Genomic DNA, 13,445 nt, shown 5'->3' with positions numbered 1-13,445 from the left:
CACACACACATGTATATATATATATATATATATATATATATATATATATCTTTTTTTTTATATAGTGGTATAAAAGTTAAGGTTAACTTTATTGTTATTAATTATATATTTGTGTAAATTCGTAAATATGAGGAAACGATATGCAAATATGTAAAACAAGATCAATAAACTTCTAAAGAACATTGAAATATTTTATATGATTTCTATATATTAACAGTGAACACGATATATTAATTATAGACTAATACAATTTTGATTTTTTTTTAAAATGCTTTCGTCATCCTTTTTACAATTATTACGATGTAAGTTTATTGATTGATATAAAATAGTACACTACTATTACTGTTATTGATTTGATTGAAAATTTTATCAATTGTGTTACTATCATAAATTTTATATAAACTTTGTCAGTTGTGTTACTACTATAAATTTGTTATAGTTCAAACATGTCGGATGTCACAATTTACATTTGTACCTGTATCCAATCCGGTCAGACAAGAAGATATATTACAATTAAGAAATTTTATAGAAAATAACAATGAAATATGTGTTTTAACCGGTGCTGGGGTTTCCACAGAAAGTGGGATTCCAGATTATAGATCTGCAGGTGTTGGTATTTATGCGAGAAGCAGTCGAAGACCAGTTCTTTACAAAGATTTTTGTTCTAATGAATTTATTAGAAGACGATATTGGGCAAGAAATTATATAGGATGGCCTAGGTTTGAATTATTCTTTCTTATTTAAATAAAATATATTGTACAATATATTATGATTGAATATATTTAGAAATTTTTATAATATAGATTTTCAACGTTTCAACCAAATGATACTCATAAAGTATTAAAAAATCTTGAAGAAATAGGCAAGGTGTCATATATCGTTACACAAAATGTGGATAATTTACATACAAAAGCTGGAAGTAAAAATGTTATAGAACTTCATGGTACAGCCTTTAGAGTAATGTGTCTTAATTGTACTCATAAAATAGAACGATCTAACTTTCAAAATATTCTTAAGGAACTCAATCCACTTTTAAATAGTCATTCTGAAATGATAAGACCTGATGGAGATGTAGATTTAACTCAGGTATTTTTGATAATAATTTAATAAATGTTATCTATATGTATATTTTTATAACAATTTGTATAATTTTTAATAGGAAGAAACTGAAGGGTTTAGTGTTCCACCATGTGGAAATTGTGGTGGTATATTGAAACCAGACATAGTTTTTTTTGGTGATAATGTACCCCGCCAAGTTGTAGAAAATGTAAAAAATATAGTAGAGCAATCAAGTTCATTATTAATTCTTGGAACTTCTTTAAGTACATTTTCTGGTTATAGAATTGTACTTCAAGCTCTAAATGCTAAAAAACCTATAATGTTAGTAAATATTGGTAAAACTAGAGCAGATGATGATATATCTATTAAAATAGAAGGAAGGTGTGGATATATACTTCCTAAAGCTTGTAGATTTAATAATTCAATTATAAAAAATAAAGTTTATTCTTAATCATGTCCATTAGCGTTGTTCATTTTTTGTTCTTGAAATCGTACTGTCATTAAATTATAATATTTACAACTCGCGAACAAAACAGAATTTAATTATATTTTTCAATCGTTATATTTGTGTACTATTAATATATAATTATGTAAAAAGATCATGTTTACCTTTCAAATGTGTGTGGACAAGATTAGAAAACAGTATGATATTTTATATAGATTTAATGTTTCATTACAAATGCTTAGTAACATAGTCATTTATGACATGTATATTGTTATTTCATTAGTTGGAAGATTTGGATTCTTTAGCATGTTGAAGACTCTGAGTAATATATAATTTAGCTAAGCTTTGTGCACAGAATTGCGATATATGTTCGCTGTAAGTATTAATTTGTCCTGCAACAATCATTGGATTTAATCTTGGTGGTACTGGTAAAGGTCTCATTATTTTGTTAATATCATCATCAGGGAGTGGTGGTTCATCTTTAGCAGCTCTTGCAGCATTTTCTTGAGCTCTCTTTGCTAACAAACGATTTTTGTCTTGCTGCTGTCGAACAACTAATTGTTGATATCTATTGAATTTCATAGCTTCTTGATTTAATTCATCTACGCGATCCATCAAACAGCGTAGTTGATTTTCCAATACTGTAGCAGTTCCAAGATCTAAATATTTAGTGCCTTCTTCTTCTGGAATCATTTCTTCCAACTCTGACATCATAATATTTGTTAAATTACTATTTTTTATAACTACAGGAATCTCGACAAAAAGACTTTCATAACCAATTTTAAGAGCCCGTAAAGCTTCGGGTGTAAATTCGCCTTCCTTATACATTTGTATAGCTTGTGGAGTGAGACGATACGCTTTAAGAGTTAAAAAGCCTCTAGCAGACTTGGCAGTGTCATAAATAAGCACAACAGATTCTTCTATAGATGTTTGATAATGATATTGCGATTCCAAAAGTGATACATTTAAAAAATTACCAACGTCTGCACTTTGATACCATCCAACGTGAAAGTGATCAACGTTAACCCTACGAATAAAAAAAATACATAGATATACAATATAAATAATCTGCAATATATTACAAAATTTATTTATACGTACCATCTAAGTCTACGCATCATAGCTAATTGATACTCTTCTTCGTCAGCAATTTCATCGTTTTTAGGAAAAGGAAAACAATTAGTGATTTCCAATCTATTTTGTACAACTAAACCAAGAAGTGCACCTTGTGCAACTTCCATGTTGCTCATAGACTCCTCATGACAGTGTTTTACCATTTTCATTACCACTAATCCATCGCATTGAACGTAATCAATTCGTGGTTCTACTTCAGGAATTCTTCTTGACTGTGTCCTTGAAGCCATTTTGATAGAAAGAAATAATAGATTTTAAAAGGCACGAAAAACGAGGTTTTTATCGAAGTCTGTCACTCAGATTCACACACAATTCGGCCGACCCATGCCGATTACAGAAAAAGAACAATCATAGAGTTTCTTTATAGTAGAAATGTCGACTTGTAACTATTTCGTCGATTAAGCGCTACCTCGTGACAAAAAAAAGAACTTTGATCTTAAATTTTATAAGTTAATCTATAAAAAAATTAAACAATTAAACTATATAAAAGGATTAAATTAAGCAGAAGTGAAGAATATTTTCGATGATCTACTTCTGTATGAATTAATTCGTCAATAACCTATCACGTGACTAAAGATTAATTTGTCAGGATTTAATACATCTATGAATTAGTTAGTTAATGGTTTATAATATATCTACGAAGTAGTTCGTCAATGATTCATAACGTTCTACGAAATAATTCGTCAATGCGCAATTACAGTAGGTCGTTAATAAGGGATTAATTATAAAATTTATAATTAGTTATTACATATTAATATTACAGAAATATACTATGCTACAATAAAAGTCGTGCGATCAAATATTGCTTGTGCCTATATACGTATACCCATATAATATTATTACATTTAACATACTTGTATATAACATACTTGTATTAGACACGTATAAAGGGAAAAAAAAAGAATGTTATTTATTATTATAAAAGAATATTATTTGATTTGAAAGTATGCGATTTTGATTCGTCATTTTTATAAACATTCAATTGAAATGTTAGGTTAAATCTATCTTCCAATAAATAAATAATTTTGTTTATTACAAGATGACAAATAATGAATAATTATTGATTATTCTAAAGTCTGACGTGGTAGATAATACATTTTTTAAAACTTACTACTAGATAGCGCTTCGATCGCTGTGTTCTATTTCCCCTCATGGGGGTTCTCTTCCTACGCGTTTTCAAGATTTTACGTCATGAATTTTTATGAACGTAATTTTTGTTCGATTTTATTAATCAAAGACTCGTTTGAATGATAAATTTTTTTTATACGAGATCATTGTTTTCATTATTGTAGCTACATGCACCGATTGATGTCTCGACTCAGGTTTTTCAATTCACGCGCGCTTATGACATAAGGGGTAATATAATTTCACAGACACACACATCGATATGAGGGATCGAGAGAAGGGATAAGATCCGTTTTTAGTTCATTTTTTTTCCGCAATCGTCGCTAAAGTCACACACGTCTCGACCGATATTGGTTGAACAGCTTTAATACCATCGTGTTCGTTTGTAGTTGGAAAAGCAGAAAAAGTGTATAACGGAGTCTTAGTCGTCGTGCGTCGCAAAATATAACCTCTTCAATAAAATGATACAATTTTTATCTGCATCGCTTAAAGTTCTGTTCTTTCGACAAATTTGACTTAACCAAACTCGAATTGTTTTATCATCGCGGTAATAGACTAAATACACGCATCATGAAAGTTATCGTGAAAAAACTTCAGGGGAAAGAATATATTATCGATGTGAGTAATACAAATATTTCAAATTTTGTAAACCTGTACTATGTTTGTTTTATATATATATGTAATCTTACTTCAATTGATTTGATTAGAAATTTATGTTGGTTTAGTCGAAATATCGCGTACTTTATATCGTCTGTCGTGCATGATATATTCCATTGTTTCAGATTATGCCAACAGAAACTGTCTTACAACTGAAGCATAAATTAAGTGACCTTTTAGGCATTGATGTACCACAACAAAGATTGTTGCTTACGGGCAAAACATTGGCCGGTAAAGTGATTTAATATTGCATTAACAAATTTATATGTGTATACACATACACACACACACAATACATATATGCGCGCGCACACACGTCACACAAAAGAAAAGTAAAAAAAAAAAAAAAAAAAAGAAAAAAAATCTTATTATTAGTCATATTCGATTTTAGATGAACAGCCATTAAGTTTTTATCCAGCAATTAAGGATGGAAGTAGACTTAACTTAGTTGTTATAAAGAAAGCAGAAGAAGGACCAAGTGAGGCTAAATCTTATCACAAAACTGGAACGCAAATTTTGAGAGATGAGGTTACCAGAGTTTTAAGGCATTATTATACAGAATCTGAAGCAGAATCAATCGTTAATGAGCTAATAAAAGACTTGAAGAACAAAGTAAATAACCTTAGTTACGACGACTTGGAAAGATTTGCAACAGCATTATTACAGGACCAAGAGAATATAGCTTAAGATTATTTCAATTTTGCAATATCGCTTATCAATCGATTACTTCGAATATAACTTTATTTAATCGATATCTTGCCTCATTGTACCCCACATTCGATAGTATTTAAGAAAGATAAAAAATATCATATATATCATTGGGAAATGTTAATTAATTTTTTTTCTATTTCTTATTTTTTATTATTTTATGATATAATCGCGAAAAAAATACGTTTATAACATTGATCTAATATGGATCAGCAAGATCCACTTGACGGTAGTATCTTGCTACCAGACATATAAACAAATTTAGTGCTCCTATTTCGTGTTCTTCCAACTTTTTCTAAATAAACAGAAATGTGTAGCATTAGAAGTGTAATTTTTATAAAAATTTACGATTTGAGAAAAGTTCAGTAATTGAAGACAACAAGCATATCTTATTATATTACATTTTATACTAAGCTTTTACTCGAGTTAACATAATTTATAATCAATGCCAAAGCTGTGAGTACAGTTGTTATAATAGATTTTTTTTTATAAATTTTGTTCCTTTTTTTTTTTTTTTTTTACACCATTAGAATAAAATTGTACTGAACTTTTCTGGAAATGAAAAATATTGTAAGTAAATATATATTACAGAATTTGCTCTGATAACAGAACATGCTCTAGCCAAAGAACGCAAGCAAGAGCATGTATCAGGATTCAATGGTAGATCCAAAACAACCAATAAAGCATAGAGCCATTGTCCAATTTTGTATTCAATTTTTCCTTGTGTTTGTACATATTCAACTAAATATTCCAAGACTTGTTCTATTAATGGTTGTTTCATACGTAAAAGAGTTGTCAATGTTGGACTATGAGTTTCGTTTTCATTACTACATTTCTCGGAACAGTACGTGATCCAACCACGTTGATCGTCTATATTAGGCTGGAATGGTAATCACAAGTATTTTTTTAAATAAAATCTATACTATGCTTTTAGTAATTTAAGAAAATATATAGATTTATGTACCAGTTGTGTCTCTTGAGATTTCCATTTGCATTTAGATGTTCTGATCTCATCTTGGATTTGAATAACATATAATTTTAAATCTGTGAAATTTTCTAATTGGCATTCTTGCCATTCAGTAGTAGGAGCTAGACATGGTGGTGCTTCAACACATCCTGCTAACTATTATTGTATTTATTTCGTGTTGTTTAAATAATATTATATTAATATAATCTATCAGTATCACATTAACTTACATGTTGAACATCTATGGTAGGTTTCTTGAAACATTCTTTATTTATATCAGCCACTACTATATCCGCACATTGTTGAGCTTCTATTCTATAATAGAAAATAAAAAAAGATGAAACAATGTGAATATATTTTATCTATTAATGTTAATAATACAGTACTACTTACACAACACGCTTGATGTAATCTCCTCCAGAAATAGGAGGTTGTTTGAGATCAATATCTTCATCAATATCTCCTACATAAAATGCTGGTTCTCTTAATGAATCCATTTCATTTCTTCTTTATTATTAAATATCAGTATTTAAATACTAATTGTAATTGATTTAAAATATTATCCCTACAATGTATATCTCTTGCGAAAAATCTGTTAATGTTGTAATATCACTCATATACATACAAATTTAACTTATGTATAAATTTGTTTTATAATTAAATTAATTTGAATGAAACACGTTATCTACAAAAATAATTTGTTTGTTGTCTAACGAAATTTTCATACGTTCATTTTGTACAAGCTTGGTAGTACTGTCTTATAAATTTGTATAGGGATATACGATCCTATGATATTGAATTAGTTGGAATTATGGAAAATTCAAAATGCGTGTAAAATACGAATTCGCAATGGATCATTTTTTATGATAGTTTAATGTAAAAGAAATAAAAATATATTTTAAAAAAGAAGGTTAGAAAGTTAAAATGGCAATTAGAGTATAACAACCAATCGGAATTGAGCTTAAAGTATCGGTCATCGATAATTGGTTAGAGAAATCGATGTGATTGAAGAAAATAAATCAAAAGAATGTTCGTATTTATGTAAATATTTTTATTGCATAGTTGGAAACACTGAGCTATGAATTTGAGATGAAAAAAAAGTTATTTCCCAGTACTAATTTTCATATACATGTATCAGTGGATTATCTTCTTCTTTGCATAGGTAAATTAATATACAGATTTTATGATTCGTTCGAAATATGTATTTGATTGACTTTGTTAGTTATCGTATTAATTTCTGTTCGCACTAAAAAAACATTGAAATATTTTTTCTCTGTACTATTACATTTAATGAACTTATAGCTTCGATGATTTTATAATTATTTAATCCATGTACAATGTAACGTATAATAAAGTAATATTTAAACAATAGTTATTATAATTAGATTAAAAAACACCGTTAAAGATAAAATAATTTTATTTTAACATTTCTGTACAAGTAAATCCGGAGTCGTTGATTGTTTAATATTGATTAGTATAGGATGCGCCTCGTACAAAATCACCAAAGATTTGCAGTAAGTCTGTAGAAGTCGTTGAATGCGCATACGCCTTAAGCGATATTGGTCGAACGGACCTTAGTTTGTTTTGTTACGCTTTCATTATCCTCTCAAATATATTTTTGAATATTAATAATTTATAAATAGAGATAATGTTTTCGCGTGCAATAAACAAGATATTTAAGAGATCATATTGTGAAAGAATTTTAAAGTGTCGTGTTTATTCATCAAATACGCCACAATTAAATAAGGGTATAAAAATTAGTTAGGTTATATTTTCTGAGAAAATTTTGTTAAATATTTTAACATTAATATTCATAGGCGAGGAACCTGATCCGGCACCAATATTTTTTAATCGAGAGGTACAGGAGACATTGCAGTTATTAACACGAATCGATTATAAGAAGGTTGTTAGAAAACGTTTGACCGGTGAAAAGTTAAAATGTCCTGAATATAAATTTCTGACCGATAAAGAATTACAAGAAGCTTTGGATCTCGGAAAAAAGAGAGCCCATAAGCGTTTGCAAATGCCTCCTGTATTAAAGGCGAGAAAAGAAATAGATGTGATATTAAGTAAAGATGAAGCGTTAGAAGGATTCGATACAAGTAAATACGTTTTTACGGATATAAGTTTTGGTATAAGAGATAGGGATAAATTCGTAGTAATTAGGGAATTGGATGGCACACTTAGACAGGCGAAATGGGAAGAACGAGATAGACTAATTCAAGTCTATCATCCTATAGAAGGAAAAGAAATAATACCTCCAAAATTATTTCAAGGAGAATATTTTGAGGTTAGAAAATGAGATAAAAAATAAAGTAGAAAAATGATCACTATTATTATTATTATTATTATTATTATTATTATTTATATAAACTCTTATATTATGTTTAAGGATTTATTGAAACGAGAAGTCTATGAACATATATTAGATCGTGCTTGCCTTCAATACGATCCTGATGATCCAGAATATAAAAGGGTTACAGAGGCAGTTTACGAAGACATAAATAAAAAGAAGAAATTCGAATATTTAAGATCCACACGACATTTTGGTCCTTTAGCCTTTTATCTTGTTTGGAGTAAAAATATTGATAAATTGCTTTGCGAAATAATTGAATCAAGAAAAATTGAGGAAGCTGTGGCATTGATACGTCTTTATCAAAAGATACACCCTCAAGCAAATTCGGCTACAACAAAGTGTGAAAGTGAAGATCCTATAGAATTAATATTGCATTATGCCTCGTTAGATTCACCTGTAGATACTTTAATTAAGAAAACTGTAGCAGTATATCAAGAATTAGAAAGAGAAAGGCAGAAAGTCGTTGAAGGTATTAAGAAAGCTCATGGTATTGATCCAGATAAGTCATAATTTCTAAATGGATAAATAAATAATGAACTGATATTAAATATAATACGGATCGCGTTTTTTTTTCCTTACGATCATCGTCACCATTATCATCATCATTATAATCATTATAATCGTTATGGAACCTATAGGAATAATGAAAGGAATTAGACATATTAACGTACTTCAATAATGAATTTAAGATCCTTTTATATGGTATGTTATGGTTAGCTTTATTCATTGTACGTACGGTGAAATAATCGATGGATAACAGATGAGCATTGCTAGGATATAATTCGATGATTATTACTCGATTATTTTATTACGTAGTAGTTACTTACAAACATTTACAAATGTAACAATTCAATTCGATTTAGCTTACAGGATCGTCAGAAAACATTGCACCTAACTTGCTAATATTATTAATACGGAAAAAGTATAATTGATTCAGTGTTTATCATCCTTCTACAGAAAAAACGAAGAATTTTTATCATTTTTCTTGGCGTTCGATAAATTTACAATTATTAATGTATTATAGTAACTTTTATCGCACTTCAACTTATCGTCATATTAGAAATAATAAATAATCAATTAATGATTTATTTCTATCGTCATAAATTAGAAAAGAAAAAAAGAAAGAAGAAACAACAAAAATAATAATTGACACAAGAAAATAGATTCATAATAATAATAATAATAATAATAATAAAATAATACAATAATAATACAAATAAAAAAAAATAATAAAAAGTAATTCTTTTTTTCAAAGTATACAAGAAGTTACAAGGGGAGGAAGATGAAATTTGTACGAAAGAGATAACGTGAAAGATAAAGATAAAGATAAAGATAGAGAGAGAGAGAGAGAGAAAGAGAGAGGGTGATAAAGAGAGAAAGGGGGTAGGGTGGGGATGTCTCGTTGAGATCGTATATCTTTCCGTAAATATTTCAATAAGCACTTATCCTTTAATATCTATTATCATCATTACTGTCTTTATTCTTTATTCGTATGTCTCTTAGCATGGAGATAATCATTATCGGATTATTCATGGTAAACACCGTGTGAACAATAAAAAGTTGGAAGGAAAAAAGTTGGTAGAAAAAATCAAAATCTCTTCTTATGAAAAAAATTCAATTCTACTAATTATTTTTTTCCTCTTCTTTTTTTTTGTTATCGAAGATCCTGGAAGGAAAAGCATATCAAATATGTTTGTATTCCCATGTATATGGATTGTAATAAATATATGTATCTATTAGGCCCTCTCGAAGCACAAAGTCATACCCATCGAGTATATGCATCATAGGTCACTCCTTTTTTCCATTTTTTCTTTTTCTTTTTTTTTCCATTTCACTTTATTTTATTTTATTTTATTTCTTTTTTTTTTTGCTTTTCTCCTCTTCTTTCTTCAATGGCCTCGACCCGAGTTACAAAGAGAATATTCAAAAGATGTGTGTTGTGTGGCCAAGCGATTGTCTTTGAAAAAATCGATCTTTAGAAGTTACATCTTAGAGACATACATAATATGTAATAATCCTTCTTCTTTTTTTTCTTCTTCTTTATCACCAGCTTCATCTTCGTGACACTTTAAGAAGTCGCACATAAAATTCTTCTAAAAAGGAGCCTGTGCATCAATTTCGTTTTAATTCGCCGAGAGCTGCCTGTATTTCTCTGATATATATGTACATATATATATACACACACATATATATATGTATATATATTGTCCCGATTAATATAATAATAATAATAATAATAATAATAATAATAATAATAATAATAATAATAATAATAATAACAATAATAATAGTACTAGTAGTAATTGCAATAATAAAAATATATTATAATAATAGTAAGAATAATAATAGTAGTAATTGCAATAATAAAAATATATTATAATAATAATAAGAATAATAATAATAATAATTGCAATAATAAAAATATATAATATAATAATTATAATAATAATAATGAACAATAACAATAATAATAATTTTAATTCATTATCCATCGCTTGTCTAATCTCACGAGAGATTTTTGTAATGCTTCTTTTCTATTACCGATCGATCGTATATACCGTACAATTATCATTTCGTTTATCTTCTTATTTCTTTTTGTTCTTTCTTTCTTCTTTCTAATCATAACCTTTCCTTCGAAATGCATTTAGCATATCTCACAAATTTTCTCGTTTATGTGTTCGTTTACATATACGAATCGTGGTCATTTTACCTAACGTTAACTAGCAGTCAAAACGAATGATCCTATTATTATTATTATTATATAAATATTAACTACGACAAGTGTTTAGAAAGTATACCTCTCGATGCGCCGAGGATATTTTTCTCTCTTTGATCGCGGATCAATTAAAACGTCTATTCGTCTGTCTCTCTCTCTCTCTCTCTCTCTTCTCTCTCTTCTCTCTCTCTCTCTCTCTCTCTCATCATCGTCATCGAATATTATTATTTCCTTTTATCTTCTTCTTTTTCTTCTTAATCTTCTTTTCTTTTTTTAATCCTTTTCTTTTCTTTTCTTTTTTCTTTCCGTTCTTGTTCTTTTTATTAATCGAGAAAAAAATCTCACGTGTCTACAAGGATGTTCACGGTTGTTTTATTTATTTTTTCTTCCCTTTCTCTCTTTCTTTCCTTTCTTCTATTTATTTATTTATTTGTTGATTGATTGATTGATTGATTGATTGATTGATTGATTAATTTATTTATTTATTCCGCGATAATCGATAATAATCGGAGATTAGTACCATCGTCAAAGTCATCGAATCGTATCGATCCAAAATGGATAATGATGATGATATGATGATGATGATGATCACGATGATGATAACGATAATGATGATGATTATTTTCGATCTTAATTAAATCTTGTTTGAAGCGATCGATAGATGATATTAGCTCGTTATTACGTTCGTTTAGATGATTAGAACGTTGTTTTCTTTTTTTTTCTTTTAATCGGTTCTTACTTATTAATAATTGTGTGTGTGTGTGTGTGTATATATATATATATATATATATATATATATATATATATATATCGATCATAGTCATACAATTGTTTTTTTTCGTGTTAGTTTTTTTTTTATTCTTTACATGTGGCATTACGAAGATATTAGACGTATTAAGATTAGGAAAAGAATGTTATCTTCCTTATTTTATATAATTTGTTTCCTCTCTCTCTCTCTCTCTCTTTTTTTCTCTCTCTCTCTTTCTCTCTCTTTCTCTCGTTATTTTTTATTATTATTTATTTCTTCGTTTATTTTGTTTATCTTGTCGGATCCAAGAAGCGTATACATAAAAGTTCATTATTCGAACATGATCATCGAGAATATATTTTTAATTAATATGGAAAGTATAAGTACGACTTTGATACGAAAGAGGAGTTCGCGCCAACGAGATCTATCGATCTATCGATAGATCGATCGATCGATCTATTTTTCCCTCTTTTTCTCTCTCTACCTCTCCCTCCCCTTGTATCCATTTTGTTGTTGCCGTTGTTGTTGTTGTTGTTTACAGGAATACGCAATTATTTTCTTGTATATTCGCATCACGATGTGTCTATCTACCTATCTATTTTATTATTTTTTCTTTTTTTTACGTTCTCTTTTATATGTGTGTATATATATATATATATATATATATATATATGTATGTATGTATATATACACACACATACACATACAATCCACTTACATAATTATGTATATAAATTGTTCGTTTATTTATTTATTTATGTATTCATGTCATCCGTCGTTAAAACGCGTTTGTAAAAGCTTGCGTCCATGATGATTTATTTAAGCGCAATGTGTCGTGTCCGATATACGCATTCATTCCTAAAGGATCTAGATAAAAGATCTAGATAGAAATCTAGAGATAAAAGTTTTGTATTTAGTTACCTCTTTTGTTTTTCTTTCTTGCGTATTTTTTTTATTTATTTATTTATTTTTTACGTACGTTCTAACGACGACGTACGAAAGAGGATGTTAGAGTAAAATATGTCGGTTTTTTAAAAAAATCTACGCTTCGTCTCTTTTTATTTCTCTCTCTCTCTCTCTCTCTCTCTCTCTTTCTGTCTGTCTATCAGTCTATCTCTTCTCTTTTTTTATGCATGTATCTCTTCTCTTTTTTTTTCCCTTTAGATTTCTTTTTTTTTCTTTTTCATTCATTTTTTCCCATTATTTGGCACGAACGTATCACGACCGAACAAAATTTTATAATAATCGAAATGTTATTACTAGAGAGAGAGAGAGAGAGAGAGAGAGAGAAAGAGAAGAGAGGGGAGAGGAAGAGGGGGAGAGAGAGAGGAAGAGAAAGAGAGGAGAGAGGGAGAGAGGGAGAGAGAGGGAAGATATATTCGAGATTCTTCCCTTTCACTTTCCTTGGTCTTTTTCATTATTTTTCGATGACGATGACGACGACGACGACGTTAACTCGCGAGAATGATTTCGATTAGCTCTAATGGTTTAGAAGATAAAAGTAACCGTCTTTTCGGTCACAGAATGTCC

At 28.8% G+C, this 13,445-nt stretch overlaps 6 protein-coding genes across 19 annotated transcripts in view; 3 read left to right on the top strand and 3 right to left on the bottom strand.

The window, feature by feature from the left end:
- Positions 1 to 57: 57 nt before the first annotated feature.
- Positions 58 to 1,517, top strand: LOC127069320 (NAD-dependent protein deacylase Sirt4-like). The gene is made up of 4 exons (XM_051006202.1): positions 58 to 302; positions 440 to 719; positions 804 to 1,086; positions 1,160 to 1,517. Exons 1-4 carry the CDS (start codon positions 269 to 271, stop codon positions 1,508 to 1,510), a joined length of 948 nt encoding a protein of 315 aa, XP_050862159.1. The 5' UTR covers positions 58 to 268; the 3' UTR covers positions 1,511 to 1,517.
- Positions 1,518 to 1,704: 187 nt separating this feature from the next.
- Positions 1,705 to 2,990, bottom strand: LOC127069318 (eukaryotic translation initiation factor 3 subunit H). The gene is made up of 2 exons (XM_051006198.1): positions 2,606 to 2,990; positions 1,705 to 2,531 (listed from the first exon to the last, which is right to left on the bottom strand). The coding sequence occupies exons 1-2, from the start codon at positions 2,866 to 2,868 to the stop codon at positions 1,784 to 1,786; spliced, it is 1,011 nt and encodes a 336-aa protein (XP_050862155.1). The 5' UTR covers positions 2,869 to 2,990; the 3' UTR covers positions 1,705 to 1,783.
- Positions 2,991 to 4,100: 1,110 nt separating this feature from the next.
- LOC127069328 (ubiquitin-like protein 4A) lies at positions 4,101 to 5,172 on the top strand. The gene is made up of 3 exons (XM_051006211.1): positions 4,101 to 4,381; positions 4,546 to 4,651; positions 4,812 to 5,172. Exons 1-3 carry the CDS (start codon positions 4,334 to 4,336, stop codon positions 5,105 to 5,107), a joined length of 450 nt encoding a protein of 149 aa, XP_050862168.1. The 5' UTR covers positions 4,101 to 4,333; the 3' UTR covers positions 5,108 to 5,172.
- A 103-nt stretch (positions 5,173 to 5,275) lies between these two features.
- On the bottom strand, positions 5,276 to 7,064 carry LOC127069324 (gem-associated protein 2). The gene is made up of 5 exons (XM_051006207.1): positions 6,489 to 7,064; positions 6,326 to 6,410; positions 6,093 to 6,251; positions 5,718 to 6,008; positions 5,276 to 5,423 (listed from the first exon to the last, which is right to left on the bottom strand). The coding sequence occupies exons 1-5, from the start codon at positions 6,590 to 6,592 to the stop codon at positions 5,328 to 5,330; spliced, it is 735 nt and encodes a 244-aa protein (XP_050862164.1). The 5' UTR covers positions 6,593 to 7,064; the 3' UTR covers positions 5,276 to 5,327.
- A 38-nt stretch (positions 7,065 to 7,102) lies between these two features.
- Positions 7,103 to 9,812, top strand: LOC127069317 (28S ribosomal protein S22, mitochondrial). The gene is made up of 3 exons (XM_051006197.1): positions 7,103 to 7,843; positions 7,913 to 8,385; positions 8,488 to 9,812. Exons 1-3 carry the CDS (start codon positions 7,744 to 7,746, stop codon positions 8,959 to 8,961), a joined length of 1,047 nt encoding a protein of 348 aa, XP_050862154.1. The 5' UTR covers positions 7,103 to 7,743; the 3' UTR covers positions 8,962 to 9,812.
- Positions 9,813 to 11,925: 2,113 nt separating this feature from the next.
- Positions 11,926 to 13,445, bottom strand: part of LOC127069305 (coiled-coil domain-containing protein CG32809) — a 56,365-nt gene continuing 54,845 nt past the window's right edge. For all 14 annotated transcript variants that reach the window (XM_051006151.1, XM_051006152.1, XM_051006160.1 and 11 more), the window contains one exon: positions 11,926 to 13,445. This exon is cut by the window's right edge and continues 1,589 nt beyond it. In XM_051006151.1, the coding sequence (XP_050862108.1) occupies positions 13,433 to 13,445 (13 nt within the window). In that variant the 3' untranslated portion in view covers positions 11,926 to 13,432.

This window comes from Vespula vulgaris, chromosome 15 (assembly GCF_905475345.1).
Source record: "Vespula vulgaris chromosome 15, iyVesVulg1.1, whole genome shotgun sequence".
NCBI lineage: Eukaryota > Metazoa > Arthropoda > Insecta > Hymenoptera > Vespidae > Vespula > Vespula vulgaris.
Note: the sequence above shows the minus strand (reverse complement) of the source record. Positions and strands in the feature narration are given on the sequence as shown.

Excerpts from the sequence above, each read along its gene's own strand:
- LOC127069320 (XM_051006202.1), top strand. The coding sequence starts at position 269 with ATGCTTTCGTCATCCTTTTTACAATTATTACGAT. Across the intron at positions 303-439 it reads CTTTTTACAATTATTACGAT|TTCAAACATGTCGGATGTCA; the intron begins GTAAGTTTATTG and ends AATTTGTTATAG. Across the intron at positions 720-803 it reads AATTATATAGGATGGCCTAG|ATTTTCAACGTTTCAACCAA; the intron begins GTTTGAATTATT and ends TTTATAATATAG.
- LOC127069318 (XM_051006198.1), bottom strand. The coding sequence starts at position 2,868 with ATGGCTTCAAGGACACAGTCAAGAAGAATTCCTGAAGTAGAACCACGA. Across the intron at positions 2,532-2,605 it reads ATGATGCGTAGACTTAGATG|GGTTAACGTTGATCACTTTC; the intron begins GTACGTATAAAT and ends TTTTATTCGTAG.
- LOC127069328 (XM_051006211.1), top strand. The coding sequence starts at position 4,334 with ATGAAAGTTATCGTGAAAAAACTTCAGGGGAAAGAATATATTATCGAT. Across the intron at positions 4,382-4,545 it reads GGAAAGAATATATTATCGAT|ATTATGCCAACAGAAACTGT; the intron begins GTGAGTAATACA and ends CCATTGTTTCAG. Across the intron at positions 4,652-4,811 it reads TACGGGCAAAACATTGGCCG|ATGAACAGCCATTAAGTTTT; the intron begins GTAAAGTGATTT and ends ATTCGATTTTAG.
- LOC127069324 (XM_051006207.1), bottom strand. The coding sequence starts at position 6,592 with ATGGATTCATTAAGAGAACCAGCATTTTATGTAGGAGATATTGATGAA. Across the intron at positions 6,411-6,488 it reads GATTACATCAAGCGTGTTGT|AATAGAAGCTCAACAATGTG; the intron begins GTAAGTAGTACT and ends TTTCTATTATAG. Across the intron at positions 6,252-6,325 it reads CTACCATAGATGTTCAACAT|TTAGCAGGATGTGTTGAAGC; the intron begins GTAAGTTAATGT and ends ATACAATAATAG.
- LOC127069317 (XM_051006197.1), top strand. The coding sequence starts at position 7,744 with ATGTTTTCGCGTGCAATAAACAAGATATTTAAGAGATCATATTGTGAA. Across the intron at positions 7,844-7,912 it reads TACGCCACAATTAAATAAGG|GCGAGGAACCTGATCCGGCA; the intron begins GTATAAAAATTA and ends TAATATTCATAG. Across the intron at positions 8,386-8,487 it reads TTCAAGGAGAATATTTTGAG|GATTTATTGAAACGAGAAGT; the intron begins GTTAGAAAATGA and ends ATTATGTTTAAG.